Source organism: Rattus norvegicus, chromosome 3 (assembly GCF_036323735.1).
Source record: "Rattus norvegicus strain BN/NHsdMcwi chromosome 3, GRCr8, whole genome shotgun sequence".
Lineage (NCBI taxonomy): Eukaryota > Metazoa > Chordata > Mammalia > Rodentia > Muridae > Rattus > Rattus norvegicus.
In genome coordinates this window covers 74,451,180-74,464,178 of record NC_086021.1, presented here as the reverse complement: position 1 = coordinate 74,464,178, position 12,999 = coordinate 74,451,180, and the positions used below count along the sequence as shown (strand labels likewise).

Genomic DNA, 12,999 nt, shown 5'->3' with positions numbered 1-12,999 from the left:
TAGGGGTCCCCAACTTCAGTCCAATGGTTGTGTGTAAGTGTCTGCCTCTGTCTCAGTCAGTTGCTGGTAGTTCCTCTCAGAGGACAGCTATATTAGGCTCCCATCTGTAAGCACATCATAGCATCAGTAATAGTGTCAGGCTTTGGAGCTTCCCCTTGAGATGGATACCAAGTTGGGCAGGTCACTGGACTGCCTTTCTCTCGGTCTCTTCTCAATTTTTCTTCCTGGAATTCTTTTAGACAGGAACAATTCTGGGTCAGAAATTTTGACTGTGGGTTAGTAACCCTGTCCCTCCACTTTGAATTCCCTCTCCCAGTTGTTAAACACTGAGTTCTGAGAGCCTTTTACCTCCCAGGTCTCTGGTACTTTCTAGATGGTACCCCCTTCTCCCTCCCCCACCCAAGGTTGCATATTTCCTTTGATTCTCCTGGCCCTCTGGGCTAATCTCCTAACCCAGATCCTAAAGGACATGCATGGTATGTATTCACTGATAAGTGGATATTAGTCAAAAAGTGCAGAAAACCTAGGATACGACCTACAGACCACAAGTAGTGTAAAAAGCAGAAAGACCCAAGATAGGATGCTTCAATCCCACTTAGAAGAGGGAAGAAAATAATCATGGGAGGCAGAGGGGATTGGGAAGGGAAAAGGGGGACAGGATCAGGTATGGGGGAGGGAGGAACAGGAACAAAACCTAGACGGTGAGGAGAATAAATGGAAATCATTAATTTTTTTTTAATTTATACTAAAAGAGTCTTAGGTTTTTAGACAAAACTAGCCAGCACCCATTTCACACAAGTCAATCTTACTGAGCATTTTGATTTTTTGTTAGAATGTGTTGAACAAATTTCAAGTTTATTTTATTTTATTACAATAAGTTAACAAGATGTCTGGGTAGCCAATGCAGTAATTACCATCTAAGGCAAACAGAAAATTATTCTATGAAAATAAAGCCATGCTTACTGTGGGTTCTAAGGAATGGCTCATGTGTTAAATAGGGAAAGATGCGACGGAAGGTGGCACCCTTGAGAGGACCTTTTCCAGAGGCAGCTATCGGGATAGTTTAAGGTAAGCACAAGCCATGTGATTTTGAAGTTTTTTGATATTTTTAGGAGCCTCTTACACGTGTGGTGCTTTGGCAAGAAGGAAATCCTAGGTAGACTCCAGGTCCTGTGATAGAAGAGTATGTCGATTTGTCTAACTTGGTCTTTCAATCTGTTGAGCGAGAGCCATGCTGCAGGGACTCCTATTATCAAGCTCAGAATAGATTTGGTTTTATTTGTTTTAATTTCAATGCTATGTGTATGGGTGTTTTGCCTGTATGTATTTTGTGTGTGCCTGGTGATTACAGAGGCAAGAAATGAGGATTGGATTCCCTGAGACTGGAGTTACAAATGGTTGTGAAGCACCATGTGGGTGCCGAGAATTGAAACCTAGAGAGCAGCCAAGGCTCTTACCCACGGAGCCGTCTCTCCACTCCCTAGAACCTGGGTTTAAACAACTACTATGCTAACTTGGTACTGTGATGCATACCCGCATCTGTGGAAGCTGAGGTTGTAAGATTACACAGTCAAGGTTAGCTTAGACTACAGCATGAGACTGTATATCAGGAGCAAACATATAAACAGTTACAAACAAACCGCCAGGCACCTACTCTCTCCCCACCGAACTTAACCACTTTGCAACACTCCTATATGAAGGTCATCTTTATCCGTTTACCTCTGATCTTTATCCTTACTGAGAGGCAATTAAATTACTAACACTTCTGCTCCCAGAGTGATGTGTTTGGACTCAAATAATTTCTTAACTGGATGGAATAAAATGGAGTCTAGGCTTTTAAAGAGTATGTCCTCTAATGAGATATTTATTTTCCTGGACTTACATCTATAAATATTCACTTTCTTTTTTTTTTTTTTTTTTTTTTTTTTTTTTTTTTTTTGAGCTGGGGACTGAACCCAGGGCCTTGCGCTTCCTAGGCAAGTGCTCTACCACTGAGCTAAATCCCCAACCCCCAGATTTTTTTAATATATAACTTTTAACACCAGAAAAAATTTTAGTAAAATTTTTAAGCCAACATAAATGATGATTTACAGTCTCAGTAACAGCAGACTCCAAAATATGTTTTGAAAGTGAATATTTGTTGGGTTGGGGATTTAGCTCAGTGGTAGAGCACTTGCCTAGGAAGCGCAAGGCCCTGGGTTCAGTCCCCAGCTCTGGAAAAAAAAAAAGAAAAGAAAAGAAAAGAAAAAAGAAAAAAAATCTGTCCAGAAATATCTGTGTTCATAAAAATATTGTTAAAACTTTTTCTGCTTCAGTCAGAAAACTAGTAATAAGTTACAGTTGATCTCTCCTCTCTCTCTCTCTCTCTCTCTCTCTCTCTCTCTCTCTCTCTCTCTCTCTCTCTCTCTCGCCTTTGGCCTACCATTTCCAAGACTGTGCTGAAAGCCAAGACTTAGTATAGAACTAGCTCATTCAAGATGGCTACTCATTTCCTGAAGGACGTTAAGGTTTCTTAAAACAGAACATTCTAATAACAACTTTGTGTGGTCGAGATGAGTTCATTTATTGTTAATTTTCAAAGAATGATTTACTAAAAAGTATTTCCATCTATTTAAATCATAGGGGTTTTTTTTACACTAATGTATCTTACCTTTATAGGTCTAGATTCTCAGACTTGGTTATTTTGTTTTGTTTGTTTTCAGGAAAAAAAACTTAAGAAGTATTAGCTTTATTGGAAAACAATAAACATTTTTCAGTGTTATCTGGAAAACAAAACAATAGCTTTGAATTACATTACATAGTATATTGAGTAATTAGCAAGCATATAGAATAGTTACTCTATATTGTAGAAGATATAGAAATTACCAGAATTTTTAGGCAAGTTTTATAGACATCTGGGACTATGTTTGATCCTAGCAGCATATTTATTTAATCATGACAAAAAAACATGAATCACAACTTGAAGATGGCTATTTTTCCTTTAAACACAAACAATGACAGTGGCTACCACTCTCTGTGAGTTAGAATAACATGTATCTTATGGTCATGTCAGCAAACAAGTAAATGTTTTATTTATTTTTAAGCACAAAATTCTGACTGTGCAAAGTAGTTTATGATGAGAAACAGAAACAAATAACCATTTTCACACAAGGATCTATTATTTGGCTACATTTCCCACAATATCTACATTTTAATGACTAGGACTAAAAAAATAAAAATAACCAGAAAGACAATCTGCACTCAAAAAGTAGCTATTAACCTCCTGCAGAGAAAGATTTGTAATCTTTGAATAAGGAGTTCTATTAAAAATATCTCATTGTATGGGCTGACAGGACTTTCTCCTACAGGATGACTAAATGAAATGTTAATTTGTATCTTGCTTCTTGGGCTGTAGTCTTTCTGATAGCTGAGCCTTTCTTCAACAATATATTTTAGGTTCAAAAACAAGTTAGTTGGCAACAGAAAATAATTTTCTAAATAATAATGTTGAAAAAGAGAGAGAAAGAATTATTTATTCCCCCAAATTTGCTGTTTTTCTTTGCCGTGAGAAATGGTACACAACTTTTGACTAAGTGGGGATTTCTTAAAGAGAGTGTTGTATGGTTTCTGAACAGGAATGTGATGGAATCGTACCAGTGTTTCTGCTGGGGGGCAGAGCCCCTGCCCAGCACCCTTACTGCTCATGGTCTCATGACAGTCTAGAGACATGGAGGTCTTTGAAGACTAGAAGAGAGGGAGATTTAAGAAGTACAAGATTAAGGTAGTAGAAATCTGAAGGAACTCATAGATAGGTCCTCCTATGTATAGAACTGGAAGTTGAGTACTCAAATATTGACATTTTCCTTTTTCTCATATATTCCTATCTTTGTGTCAAGTGCTCTGAATTTGATTAGACCTATGATTTCAAATTTCACTCATAACATACACCCTGTGATACTCCATAATAACCCTGTGATCTCCAGGTGATATAGCCTATTCATCATAGTCTGAAGATGGCCCAGCCTTCATTATCTAACCCAAAGAAATAGCTACACATGCATCCTCTACATATCACAATGAGTGGGAAAGGTTTGGGGCAGGGTGTCAGGTGTCAGGAGTGGTTTTGTGCTTGATCATAATGAGATGTGGCAAGAGTTTGAATGTGCAAGATTAAAGAAGGGAAGTGACTTCTGGCAAATGCATAGTCTTGAACTTAGGTGACTATGGGATGAGATTAGCGTAATGAAGTTGACATGTTACTGGTTTCTTGGGCAGTTTGGATCGCGATAGGAAACATTTTTATTCTAGTTTCCCCTGCATACAAATAATGGGGGCATGAAATCATTGTCTAGAGTTGGAGCAATTGACATGCTCCCCTCACAGTGTACTACGTCAAATTAAGTCTTCAAAACTCAGCTTTAACTATTCAAAACTCCTGCACAGCACCCACCAGACTTTTCTTTACACTAGCTTTGATTACATGCATTATTCTCCTGTAGGATTTAAACTCCTTGAGCAAGATGTCTGTCATACAGCTAGTCTTTATGTTCCGGCTGGCACCTAACATTGGATTTTTACATGCTGTAGACACCCGATAAACTGCAGCTGAATGAACAAACATATTAAGCTAAATTCTATCTCAATAAGATGATTATTGATTGATTTCTGTGAGCAGTACAAAACCTGGAGCTAAGCAAGCTTCATCAAACCTAAGTTGGAAGCTCCGCGCCCTGGCTGTCACGTGACCCACCAACCATGGCTGCTGATTTGCTGTGTGATGTAAACTGGGACACCGGTTGAGTACCATTGTAACCTGTTTGCCATCTACAGCCGGTCCTGTCTTGCTGTTTTCCAGAGCTTCGATCCGGCAACGCTCCAAGTCTCAGCTGTCTCTTCTGACACATGACCCTCCACTGGCTGTTGCTGATCACAAATCCTCTTACAAAGACAGCAAGGTCTGACACCCAGGGCTCTGGGGCGGGGGCGGGGCATGGGAGAAATCTTTCCCAGGGCTCTCACCTTTAGGCACACATGCATCTTAGATGTATAGTAGTAGCTAAGTCAGACCAAATCGGGGTACATTAGGACCTGGTGAAAACTCTATAGTTTACGCCCCTCCCCCCACAAAGAACAAAAATACGTTTAATTACTTTGAAGAGCATATATTACATTAAATTGAATTGTTAAGGGATATCTACCAATTTTAGATGAATAATTATAATAAGCATAGGGAATATGTGTCTTAAACATGCATAGCAGGTTATTTGTGTGGCGTTTTAAAGTTTTAAACAATACTGGAAATTATTTTTTTTTCACGCTTTAAAATTTTCTCTTAGTTGGTGAAGTTATCTGATAAGACTAGGCTTTATACAAATTGCCACAAGTTTTAAATCACAAAGTTATGCTATTCTGCTGTTTGAGACATTACCTTTCTGGTAAGGGGACAGGTATCAAATCACAAGTATTTCCCAGCCCAGTGCTCACTTTTAATCCCCACCATGGCGCTCATGGGAACTCCTTTATAGAACTCTTAAGTTTGGAATCTATGCTCTCTCCTCTTACTAAATTTTAGGCTCCTTAAGACTTCTGGCCCTTCATATCAGAGTCACCACAGGTATTTTGCCCAGGGCCTGTATGAAGTGGGACATCGAGAGGTTTTTGTTTGCTTGTTTTAACTGGAATATATATATATGAGTTTCTGTGATTAAAATGAAGCCCTCAATTTTTCATGTATCAAATCAAATAAGCCGAAGAATACTTTCATTACAAGTACATCTATTATGCATGATGTAATTTCAAAATGTCCTCAATAAAATCCCAACTTGCGAATCCATTAAGACATCATTACAAACACTGACTCGCAAAGGAGAAATTTGGGATAAATTCTTGAATGATGCCCTTTAAGACCTTGTGAAAGATGGGTCATTAAGACTCTCTACTTTCTTGTTCTATTAACATTGAGTAGAGGTCTCAACATTTCCATAAATACCGGAGAGCCCTCTTCCTCAGGATGAATCAGAATGAGGGAACATGTGTAAGGATGATTCCTTCCAGCATCCTGCTACCAGAGGCTCATCTCCTCAGTGCATCTCCCCTCTGGGGGCGAGAATTAACAGTTTCACTTATTTATGTTCATGGCACTAGGAAGAAAACAATGGAAATCATTCGGCTGTTGCCCAGTTCAACTTTTAAAAGATGCTGTTTTATATTTTCCTTAGCAAAGGAGATAAAATTAAAAAAACAGGGGAAAAGGTGTCGAGAAGCTGATCCATTGTCCAAGCTCCAAAAGGAAACAATTTGCTATTTCCCCAATATATTTTGTGTATACAGTAACTGTATCAGAGTCCTTTCCAGTGGAAGAAAAAAATTAAAGGAAAACAATATAATATAATTTGGATAATGAGATTTCCATCTCTTGATTTTTTTTTTTTTTAATCCTAAAGACCGCTGTGTGGCTCGGTTTTAGTTTTTCGAAGTATCTTAGCAATTAAGTCTACAAGGTTAAGCTGAAGTTCTGCTCTTTCTCATTCTGATGTTACCTTCTGTCTTAAGGAAATGCTCTGTGGTGTTCCTAAAGCATACACTTCCACAAAGCAATTATCTCCATCTTGTGGTCTCTCGGAGTATTTACAGACCGTTTAGGAAGGCTGAGGCTTGGTAAGCGTCTGTCCTTCTACACTCTAGGTGGGTTGACTCAGCGAAAGCATCAGCTGATGACAGAGCTAAGCTGGCTCTTCTTCTGCAAGCTGTCTGCTACTTTAGCTTCCATAAGTGGGGTCAGATGGCAAACATCCTATCAGGTTAAGTCTAGAATTAGGGGGCATCTACAGAGTAGGAATTCTAGTCTCTAATATGTATGAATCTCTTTCTTCCTTTCTAAGATTCACTTATTTATTTTATATACACTATCACTGTCTTTAGACAAACCAGAAGAGAGCATCAGATGCTAAGACGGTTGTGAGTCACCATATAGGAACCGAACTCAGGACTTCTGCGAAAGTAGTCAGTGCTCTTAACCACTGAGCCATCTCTCCAGCCTCCATGACTCTTTTTCAGTAAACCTAAAAAAAAAAAAAAAAGATTGAATATTTATAAATCAAGTCAGGTTGCCATATATCAGAATCTTGTAGCTTCTTCCCAGCTGACTTGTAGATTAAGTCCTATCTTAGAGATAGGACAGAGACAGGATTCGTAGAAATGGCTCTCAGTGTTGGCTCATCTGGAAAAGCTTGGCTTTTTTTTGGCATATCATCATTTTATCATTAAATCTTAGAGTTATTATCCAAGTAGGAGGCTCCTATTGTTAGGATACAGAAACCAGTATAAGAAAGTATAGAAAGAAGGAAACAAAAATTCCAGTAGGGAGTTTGACCTCCCCCCAACTCACACAAGAGATCAAAGAAAAACCAAACAAACAAACTAGGAAAATCCTGTCAAGCATGAAACCATCTATATAGTAGATAGGAGACCACTGTATTTTCTAGAATGACTTTAGTAATACGTAGACACATACACATGTACATATATTATTACATATATGTTTATAAAATACATATTTTATTTCTCTGCTGTTCATTTAGATATAACAAATAAAATTTAATAATCCATTGTCTGAGGACAGGCTTTCTGTACCTCTCAGGCTATTTTAGGACAGTAGAATATAACTTTAAGATCCATTTTTTTTTCTTTTTTAGTGGCTGATGACAAAATTGTTCAAGCTAACTATTTTTGTTTATTAATTTGTCTTGATAGGAAAACTAGAGGGCAAAAATGTTTCATATTTTCCTTAAATGTCTCATTGCTTAAGGTTAGGGACACTTTGCTATAAACAAAAACCAAGAAAGGTTCCATCTTGTTAGGCTATGCATAGTTACCTAGGGTAATGGGATCATTAGGGAACACGAAGAATTCAGAGAATGGTAACCTGACATTTATGAGTCTGTGAGTGACCAGATCTGGACTATGGAGACCTACAAAGGGTGATTTTGCCACATTGAAAGCCATCTAGATAGTCCAACACAGTCCGGAGGATGTGGGCAGAACACACCTGAGTCAGAGATAAATACCGAGCTGTTCAGAGAGGTGACAGTACCCACTCAGAGTGGCAACAGTACCCATAGCTTGGCAGCTTTGCACTGGTTCTCCAGCTCAATTCCCAGTTCCCATAAGGAAATGCAAAGAGAGCCAGATGACAGCAGCTTGAAGTAAACTGTGTTATAGGAGAGGACGCAGGGGCAAGATCACTGAATTGGGCACGTTTTGTCTCGGTTACATTGGCTTGTCTCAGAACTTCCACCAGTTACTAGCTTAGAGAATCTTGCTTGGTATGGATATGAAATACACCTTGAAACCTCCCCAAGTTCTCAACGTACACATACACTTAGCAATGTTATTTTTAAAATGAGTTCTTTTCAAAGATACAACACAATTCTTACTGCTTGAGAGTTAGTCTACATGCTATTGTGAGCACTATCTACTCACCCTTTAGGGAACAGTCCTGCCCCAGCCTGGCAGGGCAAAGTTCCAAGAAATACCAGTAACAAGTGACTACATCTCAGGTGTCTCTGAAGTCACCCATAACCAGTGTGGAACCATTATCACCAAACTATTATTCTTATCCTGTGAGCACCAAAGGGAATAGATATATTTGGGTAACTAACATAACCCTCTCTTTCCCTAAGGACAATGACGTGCTTGTGGAAGAAGTTGAACCTGCCCCAGTTAGGAGGATTCTAAAATACAACATTCCAGAATGGCACTACATTCTGGTAGGATCTTTGAGTGCAGCCATTAATGGGGCAGTCACACCCATCTACTCCCTTTTATTCAGCCAGCTCCTTGGGGTAAGCAAGCAACTGGACTAACTTTATTCTGTTCGTATATTCCGTTTGTTTAAACCATTCTACTGTATCTAATCTAATACCTCTTTATTTAAACACACTTGGCTGGTTTTTGTTTGTTTGGTTTTATTGCTAATTCTCCTGCCCACCCCCATACCCCCACCCCCAGCTCTAAAAGATGAACAATTCATAGAGTCTCCACCATACAGAAAGTGAGAGAAGGGGACATTGAACATGCCATATTTGGGGCTGGCAAGGACTTACAGTCATTACACTATGGAAAATAAATATAAATATGGCTACAGACTGAGGTTGCAAGAGGGCTGATTTTGTATATGAGAAGCACTGGTTGAGTGAAAATCCAAAAAGATTTTCAGGTGAATTTTAAATCTTGCTGGATTGCTGGGGTGCAAAGCTTGACTTAGGGAGCTGGTGATAGTGCCCATGGGCAAGTGTCCACTCTGCCACTGACTGCATTCAACCAGGGACATGGGAGGAACCGAGGAAAAAGACAAAAGAGGTAAAAATACAGCTGGGAGGAAGAGTAAGCTCATGTTCGTTTTTCACTTCCTCCGAGTTTTGCTATTTTCCATTTTACTATTGCTATGGCGACGGGGCAACGACTCACTGGGCATCATCTAAACAGGTTGTGTTCATTATGTTTCCTAATAACCACTGGATGCCCAGAGTTTTCATATTGACATTTTATAGGGGAGGAAAAGAAGGCTCAGAGAATTCAGGGGAAGGATCATGTGGGGAAGTTGGGATTCACACCCAGCCAGGGTTATAGAGAGACAGGCTCTGTTTACACATTACCACACACTTAGTCATTTCACAGATCTCTCTTACAGACACACACACACACACACACACACACACACACACACACGCACACGCACGCGCACAGTGAGTTCAACCAAAAAGGACAACCACACCCACTAAGGACATTGACAACTTTCTCAAGGGCTTGCCAGCATACCACATTGCCAGAGTAAGACTTTGAAAAACTCACATATTTGTTTCTTTCTTTACATCCCTTCCTTCTCACCTCTCTGGTAGAAATTAGGACCACAAAAAGTAAGCTGCCCCCGTGGTTGAGGTTTATATGGAAAGACCTGACTAATCCAGTAGCAGAATCTTCTCGGTGGAAACAACTCAAGCCATTTTTAATTATATTGCTTTCAGGAAGTCAGGCGATTGGAAACATAGCTCTAGTTAATTGAGTTTCTGGTTGCATCATGCCACAAGCTTTCATGCTGAAATCTTTTAAAATTATTCATGTATATTTCTTTATTTCCTAGTCGATACAGCATCCAAATATAAACACACATTCTTTTATTTATCCAACAAGCATTTGCTGGTGGCCTTCTTTAGACATCGTGCTAGGGACTTGATGTCACTGCATCACAGCTAAGGTACTTTGCCTGGGAGGTTTCCAGGAAGTGAGGAAGACGCTCATTAGACAGAAAGACTATAGGGTGCACCCACCATTCAATAAATATGTGTCCATGGTTTGCTTACTGGCCATCCTTCTGGTATTAGGTCAGGTCTCTATTGATGTCTCAGGCTGCCTTTCTAGCAGGGAGAGGGTCAAGGTGGGACCTTGTTGAGCAAGAGGGACATATGTTAGAAGAAAAAGTAGGGATGAGTCTAAAATGTAGACGCCTACACTGAGATGTTGTAGTATAAAGGAAACCTGGAATTTTGACTTCACTGATTTTCTCTTTCTGAAAGTATTCATTCTTTGACAAACTCATACACACAGACAGTAGAGTGTGGTCGTGCCCTCCCCATTACCTTCTTCTAGTCTACCCTCCCTCCATGCCCTTTGGACTCCTTCCCAACAAAATCCCTTCCTACTTTCATGTTTTGTTAAAGGGCCCACTAAATTTAATTATGGTTGATTGCATGAGCAGGAGTGTGTGTGTGTGTGTGTGTGTGTGTGTGTGTGTGATAGCTGAATAAAATTCCCTTGTGTACATGAACCACTTTTTCATTACCCAGGCATCAGGTCATGGACATCTATTCCCTAGCTCTATTGAAAATAGAGCCGCAGTGAGCATGTGTACTACACAAGCGTCGCTGCAGCAGGAAGTCGAGTCCTTTGAGTATGCTGGGGGGAGGGGTGTCTAGACTTGCTTATCTCATTAGACATCAACAAAAGTGGAACCAAGAACATATTCACTCAATGTTTCTCAGACTATGTTAGCTACTGTAGGACTTTTCTTGAGTTCCAAGAGGCCTTTTTCCTTAAATTGGCTCTGCTGCTTACTGGCCATGTCCTTTAATGTCCTAGAGTTACTTTATTCCATTGTCTGGGACTCTGTTTCCTCAGTTATAAAATGGGGGTTGACAAAGACAACCTTGAAGACATGTTCTAGCTCTAGAACTGTGAATCAGCTATATCAGGAAGAGAAATGAGGAAGCATAAGTTGTATTTCCGAGCCACAGCCAGTCTAAGAACGGGGGCTTCTAAGGATGGGTAATCATGTGGATTTTAATATTAACCCACTACTCTGTCCAGACTGCATAGATACTATCTGCCTGACTTGAGTGTTCCCCTCTGTTAGTAATAAAGACTTCATTCCTGTGACCCTGTGACTTCCATTTAGCCCTGGGGTGGAGTTAGACTGGGCAATAAAACATTTACTGAAGGTCCTACAACTCCTGACGTTGCCGGAACCTAATCCTGGTTTACTGTTAATGCTCTCAGTGTTAATTCACTAAGAGAAAGAGGCAGGAGAAATCGGTCTCTCCCGGGGCTATGGAGGATTATTTCTGTTTGTCTTAGCACGATGATTACACCCTCAACCATCATACTTGCGATGCGTTCATCTCACAGGGCATCACGAGTCTGTTTCTAATCGTCCTGGTTTTATCCTAACATGCTTAAAGGGTATTGCATTAATGTGTGATATATTAGACCACACTGAAAAATGTGTGCCCATTAAACCTGCACAAATAGAAACTGGTTGCTAACCTGCCTAAGCCTCCATACACAGCTAAAACAGACTGCATTGGTTTTCACTTTCCCTGGGTCTATTTTGAATGGAAGCTGTACCAAGTGTTCAAGCCACTGCAAGTCGGATGAGGCAGGCTGGAAAAGCTTAGACACAAGAAACAGCCAGCCCTGGGATGGTTTTGTGTCTCTGAATTATTTGTGTATATTTCATTAATCTGAAGCAAGAAACCTGTTTCCTGGGTTCCTGTGAGAATCCCAATTTTCAGGAAATCCTAATTTAAGATTGGTTAAGCCACACATTTGATACCTGACACATAGCAGGAATTTCACGACTGCTTTTCTCTTTAAACAAGTGTTACCATGACAAAAATAGACAGATGTGTTTCTGAGTCACGGCCAGTGTAAGAACAGAGGGTTCCAGGGATGGATAGTCATTGGGCTGCATTTCAAAAGTAAGAATGCACAAAGAACCCATGGAACAAGAATTTGAGGCAGAAAGACTATGGGTAGAGTCTTAATCCAATCAAGATAAAGGCTTAATCTTGAAATAAACAGGCATGTGGATGTAACATTAGCCTGCTGCTCTGTCTGGACTGTGTAGATGCTGCCAACAACCAAAGGGCACACCCAGAGCTAAAAAGAAGCTGGGAACGGGAAACTTCCTTTTCACGACTAACTTCTAGATGATAACTCAGGCAAATGCCTTGGTGTTTGTGACCTTGGTTTTCTATGAGAATTAGGTGGACTGATTCATCTGTAACCTATAGGCACAGTGGGTGATCATTGTGTGGAGGTTTCAAGAATATGTGTGTAGATATATGTTTTAATATCTTGAATTGTAAATTCTGTGAACTGCTTGGTTGCACAAGTCTATTAAGAATTAGTACGGTTACAAACCCCTTCAGCTCCTACAGCCCTTGCCCTAATAGGAAAAACAACAATATCAACCAACCAGACCCACCAATGCTCCCAGGGACTGAACCACCAAAGAGTACACAGTGGGTACCCACGGCTCCAGCTGGATATGTAGCAGAGGATTACCTTATCTGGCATCACTGGGAGGGGAGACCCTCGGTCCTGTGGAGGCTTGATGACCCAGGATAAGGTCACTGAGGCAGGAGTGGGTGGATGGATAGGGGAGCAGCCTCACAGAGGCAGGGGATGGGATACTGGGTTTGTGGAGGGGAAACTGAGAAGGGGGATAACATTTGAAATGTA

The 12,999-nt window shown here is 40.2% G+C and overlaps 1 protein-coding gene across 4 annotated transcripts in view; it reads left to right on the top strand.

The window, feature by feature from the left end:
• The window catches only part of Abcb11 (ATP binding cassette subfamily B member 11), a 96,027-nt gene that overhangs the window by 56,468 nt on the left and 26,560 nt on the right, over positions 1–12,999 (top strand). For all 4 annotated transcript variants that reach the window (XM_039105931.2, XM_039105932.2, XM_039105933.2 and 1 more), the window contains 3 exon segments: positions 999–1,068; positions 4,835–4,934; positions 8,661–8,822. In XM_039105931.2, coding sequence (XP_038961859.1) covers positions 999–1,068; positions 4,835–4,934; positions 8,661–8,822 — 332 coding nt within the window.